We start from the raw sequence: 23,930 nt of genomic DNA, 5'->3' as shown, positions 1-23,930 counted from the left end.
TGTTTTAATGCAGTGTTCTTCCTGTCTGTGTGGCTGAATTGCTGGGTGATTATTTTATAGCTGTTTTGGGTGGCAGGAGGTAGGTCACTCGGGCAGGTCCCAGGTGAGGAAATGCACCCCAGACCCGCTCTGTCTGCAGTCTGGCACAGGGAGGAACAGGGAGCAGTTCTGTGGCAGCAGCGCCTGACCCCTCACTTCCATCTTCCAGAGCTGATCAGTGGCTGCTGCCTTGCTGCTTCCTTGCTGCAGGGAATGCAGTGCTGGAATGGGAGCTCCTCCAGGAGCGATGGGTGAGTGAGGAGTGAAGGGGAGCGGGACAAGGGTGATCCTGGTGCAGAGCATGGGAGCACCTGGAACCTGGACACAGTGCTGGGAGCTGGAGAGACCCTGCACACACACAGCCTGCACACACACCCCTTTGGGAGCTGGAGAGACCCTGCACACACAGCCTGCACACACACCCCTCTGGGAGCTGGAGAGACCCTGCACACACACACCACCAAGGGCTGACAAGTTTTCAGTACTTGGGGAGGTCTGGGGGTACTCTGTGTGTGTGTGCACACAGGCATAAACACGTCCGTGAAACTTAATTTAGTAATACAGGAAAGTGGCTCCAATGAACTGGTTAAGGAAGAATTTGGTAACCAGAGAAAGGAATTGTAGGGTTTGGGCTTTTTTGATTTTTTTTGTTGTTGTTGTTGTTTTTTTAAAAGCAGATAAATTTCAGCTGTAAGAATTTATCGTTCAAATCAGAGAGGATTTGGGGAGCTATTGAGAGTAAAGAGAGCTTTGATGATTTGGCAAGGAATACAGCTTCTAAGGCAGCACTTTGATCTGCATTTTAAATGCTTCTTTGTAATGACAGTTTCACAATTTCTTTTCTCATTTTGAGTCAGTTTTGCAGAGGTATGTTTTGAGAGAAAATAGTAACAGCACACATTATTCTTGTTGGCTTTGGAGCCAGCTAGAACTTGTAGTTCATCCCAGATCTTTTGGCTACCGTGGTAAATTTATGATTGCACCAAAAAGGAAATTAGTAAAGATGTTAAATATTATCAAAGCTTTGCAAATCTTTTGGAATCTCTCTGGTGTGAAAACTAAACTTGCATTAGCATTTCTGCTGCGGTGTGTTGAACAGTGTTTATCCAAGCATCCACCTAATACTGCAGGTTCCTGATTTAGCTTTTTTTTTCCTTCTGAAGGACATGCTGCTGTTTAGAACATGCATCCTTTTAGTCTTGCATTGCACCTGAAACCTTGGCTCTGATGACTCGAGCTTTCTAAAGCAACTCTACTGGGAACCTTTTTTCTTCCCTTCTATCTACAGCACCTTCTCAGATAAACTCTTGTCTGAGGGAGAAGGTTGTTGATGCCTACATGTTCTTATACAAGACAGCTTGTTGCAGTAATTTATGTAGTTTGGAGAGGTGTAGGAATTGGGAATGTTTATTAAGGTTTTAATTTAAATTTTCCATAGCATCTTGAATCCAATTTTGCGAGAGGTTTATACCTCTCATTGGAAATCAGCAGCCTCAAGCATGAGAACAAATAAGCAGGTTTCCCCAAATTGGTTTAGAGCTGTGTGGCAACTCTTCTGGTGCTGGTTTTGGCCTCTCCTGGCTCTGATGAGCTGTACCAGGCTGGCAGCTCTCTGCTTGTGGAGCAGGTGTGTAAAACAGGGCACAGATTTCATTTGCAAGGTAAATTCGCCCAGGAAGTTGGGTCTTCAGTACATGCAAAGGGTACTGGTAGGCCTTAGATAAATAGAGCTGTGTGTACATTTGGCTGGCATCCCTCCCAAACTGTCAGTGGCTGTGCTCAGTGGGGCGTTATCCCTGTTTTTGGATCTCTCTGGTACAGGGTGCTGATTTGGAGCATGTAGCCCTGAGACATGTCAGTCACCATCCCACTCAGAGATGTACAACCAGGGCACTGTCTGTGTTCAGGCTCAGGTTGGCATCCACTCCATCTTCACTTTTAGATTTTTTTTTAGCTAAATGCTGCTTTTTCGCTGTGTGCAGCGAGGTAGCAATGCTAGAGGCCATAATCCATCAGTGTCCCCTTTTTCTCCAGCTAGTCAGACCTGTCATTTTTCCCTGGTGCAGGACTAGGCTAATGCTCCATTTAGAGGAGGGTGTGTTTTTCACTGTGTGTGGTGTGTGTTAGCGTGTCCCAGACTGTGGGTTACGTAAAGGCACCTTGCACATCTCTGGAAACTTGCCTCACAAGTTGTCAGTGTTGGTGGATGTCCACAGTGCTTTCAAGTGGTTCACACATTTCTGCTTGGTGTATTCAGTCTCGCACATCTCTTTAATAAAATGCCTCAGACTGGGTAATTTTTCACTGCAGTAGACATTCAAAAGTGTGCAGTTAGCAAGGAAAGTGCTTTTGCACATGGCAGTTCTCTGGACCATTCCTGAGGCTGTGCTGAAGCCTGCAGAGCTGAGGGATTGTGCCTGTGATGGTTTGTGCTCTTCAGCAGGTGCAACAGGATTTCCCACATTTGCAAACTTGGCCCAAACAACCCAGCAAAGCAGAATTTAGCCTTGGCGAATGAAAACTGATTAACCCCCAGGCTTGGAGCATACCAAGGATGAAAAAAGTTACTGGCACAAAAATCAAGGCTACTTTTCAAAGAATATGTGCAAGACATGGCTTGGGGATTTTTTTCCATCTCTTCATTCTGTCCAATATGTAAAGTAGCTGGTTTGTTACTCTAACCCCCTACAAATGATTGTCAGTAATAATTCTGTAAAACTGTGAATCAACTCTGCATGACTTTGTGCAAATAGACTGAGTAATTTCTTTGTTCTTTTCTTCTTACTTTGTAATTGGAGTCTGTAAAAGCCCAAAGGTTTGGTCTTGTGGAAAGCATGATTCATTTATTGGTGTCTGTGCCGACTAGTTATCTTTCAGTAATTCCAGAGTGCTGCTACAAGCCAAGAGTGATTCATACATGGCTAAGTGCACAAACAAATGGGGTCATGGCCATCTGCAGAAACTTTTCTAATCTATTTATGGTATCGGGGAAAGAAGTGGGTGTATTAAGGATGATGGAATAGGTGTCAATTACATTAGTGACTATAACTGGTTAAGTAAGGCTCACCATTACTCAAAACCACATCTGCTCCTTGCTGAAGATCACAACAGCAGGTCCTGTTTAAATGTTAACGCAGGTCTGATACGAGAGATGGATTGAGTGTCTAGCCTGCCTCCTGAGGAGCTCGCCATCCTCACAGCTCTTCTGCCTTCATTGAGATTCAGACAGGGATCAGGAACTTGCACTGGGAATATTTGTAGTGGCAAAGTCTGTGCCTGCTGTTGCAGACTGTGGTCGTTCTAAGCTTCACACGCAAAATTTGGCCTTAACTTTTGTTGATGGTCAGGGTAGGGTTTGTCATTGGCAGAACATCTCACAGTGCTGCTCAGGTGGTCAGTTTTCATTCCAAATGCATCTTCAGTGGTTTAAAATCTTGAGGGAAGATGACCAGCATCTTACAAGGTGGCCTGTCTCTACTTCCGTCCCTTTTCACTAGTTGTGAGAATTAATTCTCCCTTTGTAACTCTGATACCAAAACATCGCTGGCTGCACTGTCAGAAGTGCTCTGGTCAGGTTTTAGGCTTTTGCTTTTAGGCTCCTGCCCTGCTCAGGGGTGGAGGAGCTGGGCCCAGGGCTGGAGTAGGTTGTGAGGAAGAGAGAGTTTGAGATCAGCAATAGGAAACAGGAGGGCAGGAAGCACTCCAGATGCCCATGGTTGAGGTCTCTGGTGGGCTCCCTCTGGACCCTTGATTGCAGAGCCTGCCTCCTCATCAGCCTTGCATGCTGCAGCTGCTTTTGCACCTGAGATAGGTGCATCCAACAAGATCTTGTCCTTGCAGAGCATGGAGTGGTCTCACAGCATGTTAGGACCGTCCCACGTCTGCAGGATGGACGAGTGTTACTCATGATGAGGTTTGGAAGTGGCCATGGCCTCGTCTCCCTGAGCCCTGGGAGACCTGGACAGTCACTGCTCAGTTTGATTTCAGAGGACTTGACTAGAACACAGAGCTCATGGGCTCCAGTTTCTATAAACTGGATTTAAGCATCAGCACTGGCCAAAAATATGGGAGAATTTGGCAGTGCATTGTTGTTGTCCTTTCGCTGATGTTTTGAGCACTGTGTTCTGCTGCATCCTCCCTGCACGTGCTCCCATGAAGGGAGAGGAGGCCTGGCTGAGTTCTCTGTGGAGGGGGAAGTGACCCAGACTTTTGCCCAAAGGACTGATGAACCTCTCCTGATGTCTGAGCAGCTTTCTTCTCCTGCCCTTGCTTTACTTAAGTCAACAGATTGTGTAAGCCACATGCAAGATTTACCTGCAGGGCAAGTGGGAGAGAAGCAGTGCCATTTGGATGAATTCCCAAGAGACATCTAACCACTGAGTGTTCAGACTCACATTTCTGAGCTGAGCCCTACAACAGTCCTGAGTCTGCTCGTCGCCTCTTCCACTCTTCCATCCGTGGCTTTGGCTGCCGAGGACGAGTCCCAGGGAATTTGTCGGCTGTGGCCGCTGGCTGGCAGCTCCCCTGCGGGCTGGGCTCTGTGCTGAGCAAGCTTGGAAATTCTCCCCCTTAGTGGTTTCTGTGTAATGTTATGATTAATGTCGTTATTTCTTACAAAAACAAAAGATCCCCCCAAAGCAGAGCGCCTGCCGCGCCGTTTCCCACGGTGCTGAGGGTACACGGGGCTCACCCTTGGAGCTCTGCACTCTCTTCACGGGGTGAAACCCACAGCTCAGCAGCTGAAATCACCCATGGCTGGGCTTGTCCTTGGTGCCTGTTCCAGGCCTGAAACCAGGCTGCATTGCCTTGTGCTCTTCAGAGGTATTTGTGCAATGAGACCTTGAGAGTCAGTGGTTGTCCCCTGTGCTGGCTTGGCTGAAGGGCTCACTGAGGGCAGATGTCTTTCCTGGAGGGGCAAGTCCTGCTCCTTCTGTGTTGACTTAATGATTTCCACCATTATTCCATTTTACAAAGGGTGATCTCTTGGCTTCAGTACCTCAGAGTGGCATATACAGGTTAGGCTGTTCATCACTGAGCTCTGGAAGTACCTTGTCCTGCTACCTGCTCTCTTTAGGACACCGAGGAAACAACATCATTGATGGACACTTGCTTCACACAATTCAGGGAAAATTTATCTTAAATTGCAATTATTTCCCACATCATAAGCAGGAATCTCATTTTTGTTGTTACACTTAGATTACTGTAATGGGACTTTGCTTGGATGGGAAGATGTGTTTTTGAATTCAGTGTTTCCAACTGCTGAGACACACTCAAGGTGTGTAACACTTAATGATACTGATCACTGGTGTGTAATGCAATCAGGGTTTATGTTTCTCTAGTGTGACTTATTCATGGCATTATATACACACTGCACCTTCCTCAGCTTTTTCTGGGAATGCAGGTGCTGGCTGTCCTGTCAGCTGATGAGCCAGAGGTGGGCTCAAAAACAAGGAGAGGGGGCAGAGGTCTCTGGTGGGGGTCCTGTGTGAGGTGCAGAACAAACTGCAGGGTTACAAACACATTCTGTCCTGCTGATAGCTTTTAATCCTCATAGTTCTCATGGGTTTTCTTGATAAATACACTTTTCAGCCTCCACTGAGTTGCCATCCAGGCCTGAATTGTGAGGAACAATAAACATAATGGACAGACTCCATTTAATAGATTTCGCTACAAGCTTTTTGTTAGTGCAGCTTTTAAAAAAAAAAGAAGGAAAAAGAGATGACTGCATTTATTTACTTGAAGTGCAGAAAGCAGCCCTTTGAAATCCAAGAGAAGCGTGCCTGAGTGGGCTCAGTTCAGCTGGTGGCTGTGGAATGAGGGGAGGATCCAGAAGGATTCCATCCTGCTGCGCAGCCTGCAGAGAGCTGGCTGGTCTGGAATGGGTTAACAGCATGTGCAGATGTTCAGGAATTCCTCTTTTGACTTGACCGTGGGGTTTTGCTGCTCTTCAGAGCACAAGTGCACTCCAGTCACAGCAGGTTCGTGGGTTTGGAGATGCCTTTCATCTCTCCTGTTCTTGCTGCATGCCCGGGAAGGGATCACGCCGTATCTTGCTGCCATGTGTCTTCCTTGGTTGTGTTTCTAGAGATTTGCAGACCCACATAAAACATCCATTAAATTAAGCAAAATGGCCTTTAGAAAGCTACGTTTCAAGTGGAAGAAATGCTTTATGTAACGTAGGGGTATGTGAGGGGACCTAAATACAAGCTTAAATTGGCTGTTACGAAAATAGGTATAATTGGGTTTTTGCACAGTGATTTTACAGCTTCTGAGTTTAATGTCCTGATGAAATCCTGCATCCAGTCCACGTGCAGCCGAGGAGATGGGGGTTGAGCAAAGCCTGAGTAATGGGGCTTGTTCTAGGAACAGCCTTGCCCTCGATTGCAAAACTGGACATACCTGTCGTTGGCTGAGGCTCTGCTGTGTCTGAGAGGTGTCTGGAGTGCGGTGGCTCCTCTCACCTGTGTTTGCCCTTCGCTCTCTCCCCTCAGCTGCCCCGTGCCAGGGCAAGGGGCATCTCCAACTGTGGTTGTAACTGCTTGCAGGTGAAAAATGCAGCTGTGCCCTCCTAACTGGGCACGTGCCAAGAGCTGCAGCTTTGTTTTCCAGCCAGATCGATGCAGTTCGTTGAAGTCGTTGGGTTAATTTAGTAGCTGGAGGCGCTTCTGTGGGCTTGGCGTGGGAGCGACTGCTTGGCTTCCCCCCTCGGGAAGGGTTTCCCTCTGAACCCAGGCTGCCCCAGCTGCATCCGGGCACAGGTGATGCTGTGGGGTCGTGGTCCAGCCATTCTGGGATCAGGAGCCTGAGGAAGTGGGGAATATCACATTTTGACCTTGCATCCTCACATTAATCCTGATGGTTTTTCCTGTTTTAATATTTAAAGCCTTTCCGTTCTCCTGTCTGGGGAGACAGAGTATTGGCTCTCCTGGGTAAAGACTGACACATCCTCTTTTGGAAAGCTTGTTCCAAAGCAGGTTTTCTTCATAGAAATCAAGGTGCCTTCAAATCCTGTTGGCAGGAATTGGAAGAATATTTTTTTTTATTTGGTCTGTCTTCAACCAGTTAGGCCTTGAGAGCTGGTTTCCTTTCTGGCTTACTAAGGTCTTGCAAGGATGAAAAAAATCTGTTGCTTTTCTTGGAGTCTCTTAGCCAAGGCATGGAGGAAAGCCTGGTACTGTGAGACAGGACGGAAAAAGCTGAGATAGTATTTGCTGCTTCTTTGAAACTATCCCTTTTTAATTGTCTAAACAGCATTTCAAAGAAAATCTCTGCTCTTCTCTGTTCTTCCAGCATTATAATTCTATATAATCACTTTTCTTTCTCTAAAAGAATAGAGCATGATTTTTTGTTTTTTTTCAGAAGGGAGAAGGGATAAATTCCAGATGTTGCTGGGATACACTTTTTGCCTCTGTTTAATATCTACTGGCTTTCAGTAAATATGCTGCAAGAGGTGGGGCTGGTGTTTTTATTCCAGGACAAATCATCTACAACAAATCCCATCTGCTGATGGGGGGAGAGGGTCTCCTGGGTGTGACCTGGTGGGGTTAGAGCTGATTCTGCCAGAGACTGGGGCTGGCCCAGGTGCTCCTTTGGGGTCTTTGCCGTTGGTTACTCATGGTCTTCACGCTGCCCTTCCCACACCACTGCCCAGCTCCTGCTCCGTGGCATGGGAATGGGCACTTCTGCTCTGAACTGGCACAGGGCATTTTTGGGAGCAGCCCTGCTCTGCAGGCAGCCCTGGCTGGGTGAGGGCTGTCACATCCTCCCTGTGTCCCATGTGGGATGCTCAGTTCAGCAGGACTCTCCTGGCAAGCCAGGCTTTGTGGTGCTGGTGTTTCAGCAAAGAACATCCCCGCACCAGTGTGGGGCTGGATCCAGAAGCTGGGCTCTGCAGATGGGCAGCCCTTTTCCCTCCTTTCCTGCCTTTTCAGTGCATGCCATGCTCACCCCTGCTCTGCAGCCTTGCAGGCTGAAGCAGCAGTGATTTTCCAGCCTGTGTTGCACAGAGGCGTTGTGGGACCAACACGGCAGCTCCGTTCCCTGTTTCATGTTTTCACCTGTTTAGGCAAAGCACATCCCTGCTTTGTTGGCAGCCTGTTGGGTTGCACAAACAGTGTAAGACAAAACCACGAGCAGGTGTTGGTCCAGCCAGGGTAATTACTGGTTCCATGCTGCTGCTGGTAGGCAGGGAGCCTGAGCCACCCTTCCCATGGAGCTGTCTGGCAGCGCTGCGGCTGCAGAAGGGCTCCGGGCATGGCTCAGCCACTCCCTGGATCTCTTCCCTGCTGCCGATTGCATAAAAAAAGTTTATGCATATAAGGAGGGAGGGAGGAGAGCTGAGGGTGGCTCTGGTCAGGTTTAAAGCACCGACTTTATGTGCCAGTTCTCATTTGCATTTAAAAAGTTGGCAAATGCATGGCTGAACTTAAAGGGCAGATGTGAGGATGGGAGAGGCAGTGCTAAAAGAGGGGAGAGAAGCAACATCCCAAAACCTTGCCTGACTTCAGAGGCTTCTCCCACACATCCCAGACCATGGCCAAACATCTTGGATGAGACGTGATGGGGAACACATGCCCACACGTGCACAGGGTGTCACGCTGCATCACCTGGGCTGTAGAACAGGGAGGGGAGAGACATTGCTTGCTACCCTTTTGGAAATGTAGCCAGAGAAAAGCTGATCCTGATCCAGCCAGCTGCATGCACAGCGTCTCTTTTTCTCAATTTCCTTTGGACTCCCACCCTTTTGGGTCTCCCAAGCCATTTTGGCATCCACTTTTTCTCAGACTCTACGTTTTACTTTTGGGACTCCCACCCTTTTTGGCCTCCAGTCTTCTTTTGGCCTTTCACTCCTTTCCAGCCTCCCACCCCTTTCCAGGCTTTGTGCAGCGAGCTGGCTGAGCAGGAGGAGGAGGAGGTCCAAGCTTGTTGCCACACGTTGGTGTTTGGCTGGGCAGAATTCCTTTCTTTCCTTTCCTGTCACGCTCGGTGTCAGTGCCCGTTCCGGAGGGGTGGTGGTGGTGCTGCACATGGGCCTGGAGGCACAAGGCTGCCCGTGTGCGTTCAGGTGCCACCTCATGTTTGCAAGCCCACTTTGGAACACCTGCATGTGAAGCATCTGAATCAGCCTGACTTCCCGTCAGTGAGCCCAGCCTGCCACCCGTCGTTATTTAGCCGCTGCAGTAATTTACAGCAACTCTCTGATCCTTAATCTTTTCCTGGGATTAAAAAGCTGGTTTTCTCTGTCCTCCCAGGTGCATGGGAAGTAACTTTTTAAGGCTTTATTTGAGAGCAGTGATGTGCTGATCTATCCCTGCCAGCCTGCTGTGTTGCTGCAGAGGCAGGCGCAGTGTGGGGAGCAGGCCGTGTGTCCGTGGCCCTGTGTCTGGCAGCGACTGCCTCCCTTGCTCTCGGGTTAAAGGCCACTTTTATAGGCCAGTAGAACTCCTTACGGTCAGACTGTACTAATTAGTACCAATTAAGCATTATCAGTGACAGACAGTTCTTACAGGCTTCATAAAAGAATCCTGTATGTGTTTCTCTGGCGAGCCTCCTGCAGGATGCAGAGCTCCCAGCCAGGCAGAGTCTCAGCTTGCCAGGCGCTGGGGAGGATCCATGTCCTGTAATCCCTTCATGTTGCAGGCAGTCACACACTGATGGGTGAGAGAGAAGTCATGAGTTGTCTTTTATTGCAAACTTTTTGCTGCTTCGTTCTCCTCACTTGAAAATACATCTGCTGGGCATTGCTCCTGGGGTGTTGTGCAAGATTTTGCTGTGGCTCTTCCTCTTTAGCACTCCACAGCCACTGCCCCCGCTGTGGGCATGGGGTGTCAGGAGACCCTGAGCTTTCACCAGGCTCAGCAGCATGTGGGGCTCAGCTCTGTGTGTTTGCAGAGGAGACAGAATGTGATAAACCGTCCACCAGTGCCTTGAAGTGCAGAGTGCTGCCCTGGCCCATGGACAGGCAGTCTGGCACTGTTGAATGTGGCAGGGATGTCTCTGGGGTGGGCTGAGTGATCCCAGAAACTTCACAAACCTCTGTGAAGCTTTGGCAGTGCCATCAGGTGAGATCAGGAGAGCGTCCTGGGGGAAGCAGGGGAGAGAGGAGCGGGACCTTGTGTGGCAATGTCTGGTGTGGGAAAAGCACGTGGGGTCATTATCCAGGAGTGGTGGCACCTCTGGTACTGCTGCCCCGTGGAGATGGTGGGAGCAGGTGTCTTCTGGCCAGGGGAGCTCTGCCAGGACGAGTCCCCAGGAGGGGAGCTGGGGTGTGTGTGCAGCCGCTCGGAGGTGGCTCCCATCACTGACGGATCCTTTCTGTTTTTCTTTCAAATGTCTCCAGGCACTGAATGTTTAGGTCGCACCTTTCCAGGTAAACTGGGTAAGTGAAGTATTTCAAGAGTTGCCAAGATCTAATTACGAAGGCTGATTGCATGATTGCAGCTGCTGTACCGTAAACTCCCCGGTTACTGCTCCACGCCACGGGTGGGACCTTGCCTGGCCCGAGAGCAGCAGGTACCTGCTCCTCTGGTGCAGAGGGGGATGCAGTGGTGTCTTCAGAGGCTGGCTGTGCAAACCTGCTGTTCTTTGTCTATCCATATCTGGCTGCACTTATGGTAATCCTGGATGGGATTTTTTTTCCTGCTGTTCAATGTAGAAAAAAGTTCAAAAGCTGAGTGTCATTTTAAGTACTGGTACTCTTTCATTTGCTGCCACAATGGCAAACTGATGAGCAGTGTTACATTGAGGAAAGAGACTGTCACTCTATTTTATGAAAGTAGTTGACATCCTGCACCTTTTTAAGTCATGGGATGTGGGACTTCTGCTGAGTGTGGCCAGAGATGCTCATGTTCAGCACAGACAAAACCGGGCGTTGGAAGCCCTGGAAGCCCTGTTAAACCAGGCTCCTGGATTTGAGCTGAACCTGTTTGTAAATGAGCCTTTAAAAAGACACTGCTATAGTGTTTATGGGTCTGTCTCTCAGTTTAGAATTGAGTTCATGACGGTACCTTAAAACTAAGGTGTCTTTGCTTGTCAATGTGGTGTCCCAAGCCTGCTGGGGAAGAACCAGCTAAATAAATTGTTAACAAGTGGTGAATGAATGACTTTAATAAATAGCAAATCAATTGCTATAGAGCCTGGAAAGTCGATAGAGCTTATGACCTTGGCTTATAACCACACTCGGATCCTTAACATGCCTATAATGCTTACAAATCATTCATTAGGCTTTTATCAAGCATCAATTAGCAAAAGTCATAATCTAAAATAAGAGGGGAAAAAAAATAATCATTTCAGTTCCTTTATTTCGAGCCTGGTGGCACAATTTGGTTGCACAGCAGGACAGCCCTTGCTTATGCAAAAAAGCTGTGAGACACCACCGGTCCCCCGGCAGGCAGCGTTATCGTGGTGCAGACAGCAGGCAGGGGAACCAGGGGAGCCTGAGGCTGGGATCAGCCCCGGAGCTGGGACACTCACAGCAGCCCGCAGGGAAGCTGTCCTGCAGCAGGCAGTGGTTGATTTACATTTATTTTATATTAATGCCTTAAGATCTCAGCAGATCAGGCGGGCAGGGGTAGCCGTGGTGTCCCAGCGCTCGGAGCGGCTGCTCGGGGCGTTTTTGCTCCAGCAAAAGGTGTTTGGCCTTTGCTCCACGGTTGTAAAACTCACACCCGTTTTCTTGTGCTGTGATTTGGGAAAGTGTGTGAGCGGGGATGTGTTCGAGCTGTGCTGCTCTTCCTGCTTTCCCTGGTCTCCCCATTTTGTGTGTGTGTGTTTGTGCCTCGGGGAGGGAGGCAGAGATGCAAGTGAAAACATGCGGTTTTCTTAGAATATAAATAACAGAAAATTAAGTATAATTTTTGTTTGTTGTAGAGTCATTCCCTGCAGTCTCCAGTTGTTTGCTCCTTTGCTGCACTCCTGTACTCTTTGGGTTTTTTTCATCTTACCAGATGGATACTGTTCGGAGTGTGCTGCAGGACACTTCAGTGATCTTGCTGCGGGGTTAATTGTGCGCCCAGCGAAGAGCTGTGCTTGCAGACATCAGTGCATGCCCAGGCTTCTGAAAGCCCGGCCTGCCAGACGGGGCTGCCTCTATCAGACGGCTTTTTGCCTCGCCTTTGTTGTCTGGGTCCTTGTCTGCAGCTCCAGCCTGGGCCGGCATTCCCAGACATCGCCACCTCCACCACCCGCGTCCTCCCGGAGCGTCCTGGTGCTGCCTGCAGAGCCAGAACCCCAGGGGGAGATGCCCCTGCCCATCCCAGAGAGCTGCCCGTGCCCATCCCTGTGCCACCTGGGATAAAGCCCTGCACCTGGTGGGTCAGAACACCAAACCTGGCCAGGGAGCAGCGCTGCCTCCTGCAAGGGAGGTTTGGTTTTCACTGGGCTTTTTTCCCTGGGTTTTTAAGGTATTCCACCATCTCCTTGGTTAACTCCTGGGTGTCTGTGGTGTGGATGTCAGGCTCTTGGATTCCTCTGAATGACTTGTGGGTGCCTCTTGTGCCTGCTGAGAGGGAGCAGTTTGGCTGAGCTGCAGCCTCTGCCCAGATCTGTGTGCTGGGGCATGGTCAGGCACCACTGTGTCCCCTCCATGGGGACTAAAAGAAGAGGTGCTGCAGCTTCTGGTGGATTTTGTGTTAGCTCTCCTGCTTCTCACAGAGGGTGGCTTGGAAATGGGTACAGAGGGGGAAGGAGAGAATGCCCTCAACAAATGGCTATTCATCTTATTTAGGAGGAGATGCATTCCTTGAACTCTGTAAAATCAAAGGGCAGGGTGGGGGGTTTACACCAAGCAAAATTCACATAGCTAAACATGTAAGTACATGAAAATGTGTGATTTCTTAAAAGTTTGGTGATTTCTGGGAGAAACTGGGCCATGCTCTGCATTCACTGCAATGTGAAAATGCCGATGTGCACCATTCTTTATTTTATTGTTGTGGGTTTGAGCATTTTGTTATATTAGTCTTAAATGCATTTGTTTCCATAGCTGCGCACTGCTGATAAAAATCCCAGTGTGGGATCTCTCAGTCTCCCTGTGCATGTGCACCAAAAATAAATGCCAGGCAGTTGTCAGGAGATGAGCTGCTGCCATGGCAGGTGCCAGGCTGTGAGGAAGGTCTGGCTGCGCCCTGCTGAGGCTGCAGGTGTGTGGCATCTTGCCACAGTGTCACCATCAGTGTCCTGCCACAGCTCCTGGCTCTGTTGGTGCCTCAGTAGTCCCAGGGACCTGGAGCACCTGGGGAAGGAGTTGCCACAGGACTGGTGATGTTTTGGAGATGGGGTAGGAAGCAACAGAGGCAGGGGGAGAAGAAAATCCTCGTCCCTCACCTTTTTGTTGTGTAGGGTATGGAAGTGGTGAGGTGTGCTGGTGAAGGATTGGTATCTGGTGGCTGCCAGGATACTGGAACTCCTCTCGTGCTCTGAATTCACTGTGTTCACCATCAGCTGTTTGTAAATCACCTCTCACCAGAAGGAGGTGGGGATTTAATAGCTGTTTAAACTATCTCAGTTGCTGGGTCTGGTTTTGCTTGGTCTCAGGCTGTAACTCCAGAGCTCCAGCCTGGAGCTGGCAGAAGGAGGGGGAATCCCTGCAGCTGCCTGAGGTGGCTGCTGGCTGTGCCCAGGGTTGCAGGTTCCATGTGGAGAGGTGCCACTGGGCCAGTGAGTGCCACTGATGCCCAGGGTGCCACCATGGGTCACACTGGTTTTAATCTGTACAGCTGGGCTGGAGCACATCTTCCAGGTATTCACCTTTCCTCCAGGAGCAGTGAAATGAAAGGGGTTTGTTTTGCCCAGAGTTCTGATGTGTGGGTTCCCAGGTTTGCCTTCGGCCCCGCTCTGTGCTGGGTGTGCTCGGGGCAGCTGCTGCTCCTGCTGCCTGTGCTGCCATGGTCAGGGCCGTGGGATCACCCCAAATCCTTATCCTGAGGGCACATGGCGGTGGTTGGCCGGGAGTGCTTCCCTCACTGCTCTGCCAGGGGTGTCCTTAACCCCCCCGGATACTCTCTCTCCTTTAATGCATCTTTTTAAGTACTGGGTAATAGTGTTTTCTTTCTGGCAGAGATGAACAAGGGCTTTTAATAGGTCTTTTATTTTCTCTTCGTGTAGTTCCCTGGCAGTAACCTGCCATTAGGTCCACCATTTATTTAGGGTGTTTATATTTTTATATCTGGGGACCTCAACACTGGGAAGCCGAGGGGTTTGATCAGGGTCACACAAGAAATACATGTTAAAGCTGGGACTTCAGCTTTTTCTAAATGTTGAGCTGATCTCTAGGCTTGGCAGAGAGGGAACATCTTGGTTTGTCCCCTTTTAACTGAGCCAGACAGGGAAAGCAGAAAATAAAGGCTCTGTGGAAGGAAGCATATATTCCATTTTTGCTCTTTCCTGTTGGCAATCCGCGCAGGGCTGGAATCGCAGGATCTCTGCGTTCAGGAACCTGAGGATGCTGTGCGCGAAATACACGGCGGCAAAGGGAAACCCGGGGCTGGAAATCCCATGGGCTCCTTCACCTCCACGGCTTCCAGCAGCACTGGGAGGTGGAAGCTGCCCCGCAGACCCTGCAGACCCCGCAGAGCTGGGGAGGGAGGCGGTGCGTGCCCCCTCCCCGGCAGCGGTGCTGCAGCTGCGGCTGCCTGGCCGCTCCTGCCCCGCAGCGCCTCTGTGCCCGCCTTGTGTGAGCAGCCCCAGTGTGCCGGAGCACAATGCTCCCTTCACTCCCCGTCAGACTGGAGGTCTAGACGCTCTCCCTGCCTTTTGTTGTCAGGGTCACAGGTTAGGGAGCGTTCCCAGCTCCTTTTCCCTCCGCCGATCATGGAGCGCTGCGCCGGGGCACCCCTCCGGAGGGAGTCACCCCGCTACCCAAACACACTCAGACTTAAAATTATTGTGGCAGCTCCCGGAGAGAAATGTGCTTTTGAAAGGCAGTCGGGATCACCCCCACTCCAGTTCTTGCCGGCACAGATGCTCAGCTGACACCAGCTAAATAGAAACCTTTTAGCTCTTGCCAGTAAGTCTGGAGCAAACTGCCAAAAAGCATCGAGGACCAAGACACAAAACGAAGTCAGGCCTGAGCAAAGTACTTGCAAAGGAAGGATGGAACTGGTGTGTTCTGTCTCTTGATCTTTAGCACATGAGGTGCTTCAGTCTCGGGGTTGGTTTTGTTTTTTTTTTCCTAAATACAATGGTGGCATTTTAAAGGTTTTCAGCAGATACAAAGCAAGTCCCTTAGCAACGAAGGGAAGGTTTTTCTCTTAGTGCGGGCTTTTTTAACGCGGAGCATTTGTGAAATTTTCCTTCTCCCTTAAAGACAAGTTTGGCTGAAGGAGACATTTTTAGTGGCTTTTAGACATATTTAGAGATGGGACTTGAAGCTGTGATGTTGCCCCTGCCCCAGCCCACCCTTGTCAGCCTTGTCCTGGCCAGGAGGTGCCTCTGGGCTGCAGCCCCTTGTCTGGAGGAGGGAGGTGCAGAGGAGGAAATGGTTTGATAAAGAAGTTAGGAACAACTTTTTTCTTCTTCCTGGCAAGAAGACATAACAAAAAATTGGCAGGTTCATGCTTTGTAATATCGAATTAAAATCTATTAAGTAGTCACAGAGAGCCAAAACCTGAAATTGCTGTTCGGCACTGCTCTTGGTGAAGTGAAATGCTTCTGGATCTGGCTCACTTCTGCATTGTGTGTGTGTTTGTATCATGTGTGAAGAATGAGTCTATGAAGCTCAGATAGAGGTTTTAAATAGAAATAATGCTGGCAGCTCTTTCTTCCTGGATCCAGGGCTATTATGTGTCTGGCTCTTGCCAACATGAATTGCAGAGGAAGTTCATGTGAACTCCCTGGCTGATTTGACAGCTGCACAGCCATGGTGGGTTCAAAGCCCAGGCACTGTTGAGCAGAAGTGATGACATTTTTTGGTGTTTCTTCTTTTCAGAGGGTGAAGATGGGCCAAGAGAGCCTGTTTCCCACCCCAGTCCTGGCACAGGCAGGGTCAGGCATGTTGAGCAGTGGTGGCCCAACTTCCCCAAAGCTTTATCCATGATCCCAAATGCTTCCACTCTCAGGGGAATGTCACTGATTTTGCTGCCTGGGAGACATGAGGGGGACACAGACCATCCCACTGGCACTGGTGGAGACCACAGAGCCCCCAGACCTGCCCCTGTTGCCCCTGTGGGAATCCTCATGCACCTGTGTGCAGTGGGAGCAGTTTGGGGTTAATTCCTCTGCAAACCCGCAGTGCAGAGAATGATGCCGCTTGTACGGGGCGTGGGGAGAAATAATGTTAAATTAAACTCTCCATAAGGGAAGAAAAGCATCCAGCCCCATTCTTTACTGCTCATTTTAGTAATTTCTTCCAGATAACCTACACATCTGTGTCAGTGCAATTAAAGCAGAAATTCTGTCTAATGAACAGTTGTAGCCCTTGGGCTATTGCGGAATGAACAATGAAGTTGGAAACAGTCTTATTAAAATAATAATTAAGAAACAAGGGTTGGGAGACAGAGGGAGGTGCAGATGAGGTGGTGGTGGGATGTTACAGGGTGAGGAGCAGAGAAGAACTGAATTCAGGCTGGCTCTGGGCTTCCAGGGGTGACTCCCACCGTGACCCTCCCTTGCAGAAGGGACTGGGCAGTGAGGCTGGAGCCGGGGCTGGGCACAGGGTCGTGCCAGGGGCACAGGGTCATGCCATGTCCCAAAAAAGCAGTCTCAGGCCAGTCTTGCCCTGGGTGGGAGTGTTGGCCTGGGGTGGCTGTGGCCTGGCCCCGTCATGGGCAGTGTTTGCCCTCCTGTTCAGCAGATCAGTGATTTTGCCTGTGTATTGTAGTTTGAGGTTTTTTTGGTGCTTCAACAATTGATAAAGCTCAGAGAGGAAGGACAGTGTTCCTTGTGTTAGACAGGATTATATTTTCTTTTGTTTTTTTTTTCCAGAAAACCATCCTTTCTCTGTAAAAACCCCAACACTCTGAACACTCACATAGTTTGCTTTAACTTTGTTTTCTTTCTTTGCATTCCTGAGGACTGGGACTGAGCAGTCTTAACTGTGTCAGTGATGGGGTCTGGTCAGTTTTTCTCATGTGATACAGTTTATTCTTTTGTTTCTAAGTAAATAAAAACAAAAAATTCCTTTTCAGTGTTGTTAACCCTTGGGGTTATAATACTGTTTCTCCAGGAGTCATTATTTTATGCCAATAAATCAGTTAAAACTTTGAGCTGGCTTTTTTTGAACTTAATACACTCCTGTTTAGAAATGCATGTGCTGCAGAAAGCTACTGACATCTCAGATTAATAAAATAAATTTAAAAAAAAAGCAGCAAATGCCATAAAAAAGAGGCCAGACAAATCCCACTGGAATGATACATTGGAATGATTTTAGTGGGATTTATATCTATGAGCTGTGGGGGTTTTGTGTTTTTTTTTTTTCCTTTTGAAATGGTTGCGAACCAGAGTGATTACTTATCATTTTCATTTTAACTCCATCTGACAAATCGTTTTAGATGGAGAAAGCAATACTGCGTCTTTAAATGGCTACTCTGTCAGCGCATCTTGCAGGGCTTTAAATGCCCTTTGTTATCGCAGTCTAGACAGGACGCAGGCGGAATATTTGATATGTTATAAGGCAGAGATGTGACAAGGTTGAATTAATTTACTGGCTTATTTAAAGCTGAATTTCAAAACATTTTTCCTTACAAACTTGGGTTTTTTTCTCTCTCTCTATCCTATATTTTTTTTTTCCAAGTTCGTGCAGTATGTTTCAACTGTTTAGACTGGGAGAGGAGACATTGGCTTACTGCAGCCTGCAGTACTTTAATTGCCCTTTTTATGACTGTCTAGACATCATGCAGATGCATGTTTGTGGTGAGAAGACATTTCCCCCTCTGGTTATACGATAGTCTGAAACCTTTACATTCCCTATCTCCTTACCCCCTCTGTCTCCGAATGCGCTTTGCTCCCTCCATCCCTGAAAATCACTTTTCCCCTCACTTTTATTTTTTGAAGGACACTTCGGCCCCCGTTTTCCTGCTCTTTTCCACATGCTGGTGTGCAAACCCTTGGCGGGGATGGGGGTGTGAGGAGGGGATGGCTCTCGGGTGTCGCTGCCCCGGGGGTGTCCCCGCAGCCCTGTCCCCGCCGTGGGTGCGGGTGCCCGCACATCGGCGGCCTTTCAATGGGTGCGGAGTTTTAGTTATGCAAATCGGCGCATTAATTAACCCCGTCGCTATAGCTACTGCTTTATTGTTAAATGCAGTGAAAAGGGGACAGGCTGTGTCCGTGGATAATCCTCCCGTCGGTGCTGTGCCCTCTCCCGCCCCGCCGAGCGCCCTGCGCCCGGTGCGGGGCAGCTGCCGCCCGCATCCCGCATCCCGGCGGGCAGGTGGCGGGGCAGGGCCGGCCCCACGGCGTTCGGGATGGGCCGGCCGGGGCTCCACCGCCTCCCCCCGAGCCCATTGTGGGGGCTGACCCGGGGGTCGGCTCCCCGCAGCCCCCCTGCCCCGTGTATCTGAGGATGGGACGGGGGGAGCGGGACAATGGGGCGGCAGGAGGGACGCAGATGGGCCGGGATGGGGATGGGGATGTTCGGGGGAAGGGGCAGAGCACCCGGGGATGGGGATGCTCAGGGCAGGGGCAGAGCACCCCGGGAGGGGGATGCTCGGGAAGGACAGGGATCCCGGGGATGGGGATGCTCAGGGCAGGGGCAGAGCACCCCGGGAGGGGGATGCTCGGGAAGGACAGGGATCCCGGGGATGGGGATGCTCAGGGCAGGGGCAGAGCACCCCGGGAGGGGGATGCTCGGGAAGGACAGGGATCCCGGGGATGGGGATGCTCAGGGCAGGGGCAGAGCACCCCGGGAGGGGGATGCTCGGGAAGGACAGGGATCCCTGGGATGGGGATGCTCAGGGAAGGGGCAGAGCACCCCGGGATGGGGATGGGGATGGGGATGCTTGGGGGAAGGGGTAGAGCACCCCGAGATGGGGATGCTTGGGAAGGAGCAGGAAGCCCCGGGATGGGGATGCTTGGGGGAAGGGGTAGAGCACCCCGAGATGGGGATGCTTGGGAAGGAGCAGGAAGCCCCGGGATGGGGATGCTCGGGGGAAGGGGTAGAGCACCCCAGAATGGGGATGCTTGGAAAGGGCAGGGATCCTTGGGATGGGGATGCTCAAGGATGCAGAGCACCCCAGGATGGGGATGGGGGTTGGGTTTCTTGGGGATTGCAGGGAACTCCAGGATGACAACGTTCAGGAAGGGCAGGTGACCCCAGCGCTGTTCTTGGCCCCAGACCTCATCTGTGCCTGGCCTTCTCTTTGTGTGCACCCTAAAACCTGCACATGCAGAACCCCCCAGTGAAACAGACTTCCCAGCAGATCTGCTGTGGGAGTTAAAACCTTTCTCAGGCTGTTGCTGCAGCTGAGGTGGAAGTAAATTTATTACCTTTAATTTTGTCAGATTTGGGGCGGTTGTACTCACCTCCCCCATTCACTCTGGTGTGTGTGTGTATATATATATATATGTATATATAAATACAATTTTTTTTCACATCTCTGTGAGAGTGTGCACATGCATTCGCTCCCATCTGGTGGTAGCGACCAGTTCAGACCAGTTCAAGAACTGAACTTGAATTCTGCAGTGACCAGACACAGTGTGCCTTGTCTGGGCATTTGCATGCATTTTGCATATTTTTTCCCTGCAATGCATAATTTTGCCTGTAACTTAAGATTGTCCTTGTTCCCTGGGAATAACTTGCCTTGTGAAAGGTCACTCCTCTGGCGAGCGGGAGCTGCAGAGTGGCACAGACGATAACGGCGCTTGGGAAGAGGCAGAGCAGGGAGTGTTTCCCATTTTTTGGCTCTGGACCGTGCTGAGGAAATCCGGTCGCAGTTCCAGCCCTGTCGTGACCTGTGTGGCTTTGGCCAGCTTGCTCAATCTGGGTTTCAACACCCGTCTGCAAGCCAGGGCAGCCCCTGTGGCACTGCTGCCTCAGGCTGCGTGTCCTGGAGCCCCTGGGGGAGCTGCAGCCTCAGGACAGGGGCATGGCAGGGTCCCAGCACCGTTCCCAAATGTCAAGGGGCTCCCTGGGGATGTGCTGGTTGATAAGTGAGGTGGTGTGAGGGAGCCATGCTGGTACAGAGTCGAAATGCTGGAGGAGCACAGGTTACCCAGCCACAATTTGGGGTGTTTTGTGGCTTTTCTGCACTTCAGTCATGTCCCTGAGCTGGGTGCTGGGTGTGAGTTGATGGGTGTCATGCCTGTGGCAGCGAGACACAGGCACTGCTGCTGTCTTATGTGTCACTGAAGTGTCCCTGCATGAGCACTGGTCCCACAGGACTTGCTGGGCACTGTGACAGGGGTTGGATGCTGGCACTGGGGCACCTGGAGCTACTTTGGGCTATGACATGGTCATGGCTCAGCGCACTGGGAATTGGCCAGTGGATGATTTCCCCAAGAATAAGTGGAAATGCAAACTTTCTAGGGGACAGCCAGGATGGAGAGACACCTGGTGAAACCCAGTGTATCCAGCATTTTTTCAGCTGGGAGAGGCTGTGCTTGATGCTGATGACATCCCCAAACCCCACCTGCACACCCCTGTGCTGTCCCCGCTGCGCACTCCACAGGGAATGGGACAGCCTGTGCCATCTCCCTGCCCTGCTGCTGCCTTTCTGTGTGCACAGCAAGTGCAGCCTGCTGGGTCCTCGTGACCTGCAGCATTCAAGGCGCCTTGTTGTGCTGGGCTGGGTGACAAATGCATCCCATGTTCCCTGATGTCCCCACGGCAGCAGGAGGAGGGAGCAGGCTCCGGCACCGCTGGGTGATGCGGCGCAGGTGGATGCAGCTGAGGGAGGCTGCAGGTGCCCTGTCAGTGCCAGGCAGCTCCTTTGCAGTGGGAGACAGGGCTGGGAGGAGGCTGGAATCAGAAACCCAATCCCTGTAATTGCCATTTGCTTTCTGGAGAGGGGGCAAAGCCTTCCCTGCATGGAGCACTTGCTCTCCTTGGAGCGTCCGCGTCTGGCAATTTGTCTGTCGAAACAGATGTGGGCAGCGACAAACATCTATTTCTATAACTAGAAACAAATTTGGTAATTGCCTCTTTCAACAGGACTTGCTCAAGCAGGAAATGAAATTCCTAAATGGCAGTTAGCAAAAGTATTTATAGCTAAGTTCATAAATGAGATGTGCTTTCCTTTGTCATGAGTTTCTGCTGGGTGGAAGGAAAAAAAAACCTCTACAGTAGCAAGCCACATATTGATCAGGAGTGTTTCCAGGGTATACGAAAATACTTATTTATTAATGTGTTTATTTTTACTGGCTGTTAGAAATACCCCTGACAAACAAAACCTGTTTGGTCTTTCAGGGTCAGCTGGTGGGGTTTGATCCGGATATTGTGTGCTGTGTTTTTTCACTCATTTTTTAGTAGATTTTTTTTTTTCTGGTTCAGGCTATTTATGATTGCAGATGGTAAACTCTCGTTCTTGTGTTTCTCTCTCATGGTACTCCTTTTCAAAGGGGTGGGTGAAGTTCTGCCCTCACCCCTGCCCAAACATCATCCAGGCCTGATGCTGTTGTGCTTCATCTTGGGAAGCAGGAGGTGTTTTGGATGTTCTCAGCTCGGTGGGGACCATGAGCCCTGCTCAACATTTTTTAGTGAGCAGGCAAATTTACCTGTCTTTTAAGTGCAAAATCAAAATGACTTTATTCTTTTAATCCAGTTCAGCTGTTCTCACCCTTGGGAATAACTTCAAAAGCCATGTACTCCTTCCAGTCATCTCAGTAGGCTGGGATCAGCCTGACTGTGTGTGAAATACCTCATCTGAAAATCCTGGAGAAGGGGAGGGTGAGAGAAGTAGGCACAGAAAAGAGAGAAGGGGTTGGCATATGCAAGATTTCAGAGAGCTAGTGTATCCCAAAGAACCGTGTTTGTTCTCATTGCTCTGAGGGAGCTGTTTTCATGTCTTCAGGAGTTTCTCTAAACAATGTCCGGCCAACACTTGCTCAGAGCCTGCTCAGGTCTCTGCTCAGAGCCCAAAGCGTCCTGGCTGACAGAGCTGCTGACCCCAGCTCTCAGGTTTGCCATTTCCCTGTAAAAGCTGATTTCTGCCATGCTGGTCCTGCTTCTCTGGCCCTTGGATGTGTGTCCCACTCCCTGCAGCTGCCACCGGGCTGGTGACCTCGGGAAGGTCACCTTCTGAAAACAGGCCCCTGCTGCTGCCAGGACAGTTGCTGTGGTTTTTAAGCACTAAAAAAAATGTTCTGAGGCCCAAGCAGTCTGATATTTCTGTGACTATTAAGCATGAAACCGAGCTGTTTCCTTTAAAACAAACAAAAATGGGAGTGGGGGGATGAGGCCATCATTTGCCAGTGACTCAGAGGATGTGATGCTCGATTACCTGTGGTGACATCTGAAAAAAAGAACTATATTAAACACAGTTATGTCCCAAGGCTTGGCACTGTGAACAGGACTTCTTGAGGCCCTATCCCCTGTTTTCCTGGCTCCTTTTCTGAGTCTCACTTGCTCCCTGCCTTCCTGCCCCATCTCAGCCTGTCATCACTGGCTTGCACGGCGTCATTTCTACTCGCTGCATCAGAGTTGACTGTGCTGAATCCAGAAATGAAGTTTAGCTGTTAACTGTACTGATGATGCATGAAGCAGGCCCAAAATGATCTTTTCCCAGCTGTCCTGCCTGTTGTCTCAGGCCTGGTCCTGGTTCCTGTGGTGTTTCTGCAGCTTCAAGGTGCTGCCAGTCAGTGCCAGCAGCAGCACTATCAATATTGAGATCATATTCTGCATCTTCCCCTGCTCTCTTGTAAACAAACACAATTGTTGACAATCTGATGGGCCCTTCGTATCTGGTTTTATGGGGGTATTAGAAGACAAATGTAGCAGATGCTAATACAAAAATAGTGCAGTAATGACTTTGCCTGCTCTGATTGTTTCTGAGATGACCTAGCAGATGAGCGAGGGTGAGTAATCTGCCATCTGAAGTTCTTTGTTCTTTCATCTCTTCTTTGCTGTCCACAGCCTCTGAAAGGGAGAGCACTGTTTAACGAGAGTATGTGTGTGTGTGTAAGAGTGTGTGTGAGTTTGTAGGAATGTGTGTGTAAGAAGGTGTGTGAGTGTGCTAAGTGAGGGTTTTTTAAACTTTTTTCCTTAGGAGTTATGGCTAGTGCAGCTACATTTCTTCATCTTAGCTGTTACCTCCTGAGTAGTTTCACTTCTTCTGGGCACTTCTCACACGATACACAATTCCAGTACCTACAGAAATTGTAATTGAAGCTCGGGGATGACTGGTTTGACCTGCAGATGTGTGTTATACCTGGCTGAAAGCACAGGTCATCTTGGCTGAGACCTTGCCTCTAAGCTGTTCTGTCCACCTGTAAATGATAGCTGGAGTGTCTGGAATGATTGCAGCAAAATACAGGTTTTGGTTTGGGTTTTTTTTTTTTTTTATCCTTTATACTTGTGGTGCTTTGGAGAGTTTGTCTTCTGCAGAGATACTCTGTGTGGAAGCAAGAGCATTAATAAAGTTTATAGGAAGCATTTTATGAACTGAAATGTAGCTGTAAAAGGCAAGGCAATGCATTTAAAGTGTAACCCAGCCTCACCTCCCCTACGGCTGTGGGGGTGCTCCCAGCATCACCATTGACTCAAATCACTCTCCCTCCTTGTAAATATATTAATTAATTTGAACCTGTGGGTGCCAGTATTCTGTTCATGAGGACTAGAGGAAGCTCCCAGATGCACTTTCCTGCAGCATCCCCTGTGGAGCTGTGAGCAGGCCGGCACCTCAGTGTGGGACCCACACATAAATCCATAAATTTGAGACACTTCAGAGCTTTATAGTCTTGGTGACTGGGCAGCAGGGTGGGCAGCAAGCTTCTTATAAATACAGGAGAGTGGAGTCCAAGGCTGT

The 23,930-nt window shown here is 49.8% G+C and overlaps 1 protein-coding gene across 4 annotated transcripts in view; it reads left to right on the top strand.

The window, feature by feature from the left end:
- PMEPA1 (prostate transmembrane protein, androgen induced 1) overlaps window positions 1-23,930 on the top strand; it is a 39,567-nt gene that overhangs the window by 4,987 nt on the left and 10,650 nt on the right. For 3 of the 4 annotated variants that reach the window (XM_041417864.1, XM_041417863.1, XM_041417866.1), the window contains exon 2: window positions 10,379-10,417. The exons of the other annotated variant lie outside the window; for it this stretch is intronic. In XM_041417864.1, coding sequence (XP_041273798.1) covers window positions 10,379-10,417 — 39 coding nt within the window. The remainder of the gene's footprint in view (window positions 1-10,378; window positions 10,418-23,930) is intronic. 4 annotated transcript variants of the gene reach the window in all.

The sequence above is a fragment of the Onychostruthus taczanowskii genome, unplaced genomic scaffold (genome assembly GCF_017590055.1).
Source record: "Onychostruthus taczanowskii isolate IOZ18803 unplaced genomic scaffold, ASM1759005v1 scaffold57, whole genome shotgun sequence".
Taxonomy (NCBI): domain Eukaryota; kingdom Metazoa; phylum Chordata; class Aves; order Passeriformes; family Passeridae; genus Onychostruthus; species Onychostruthus taczanowskii.
Note: the sequence above shows the minus strand (reverse complement) of the source record. Positions and strands in the feature narration are given on the sequence as shown.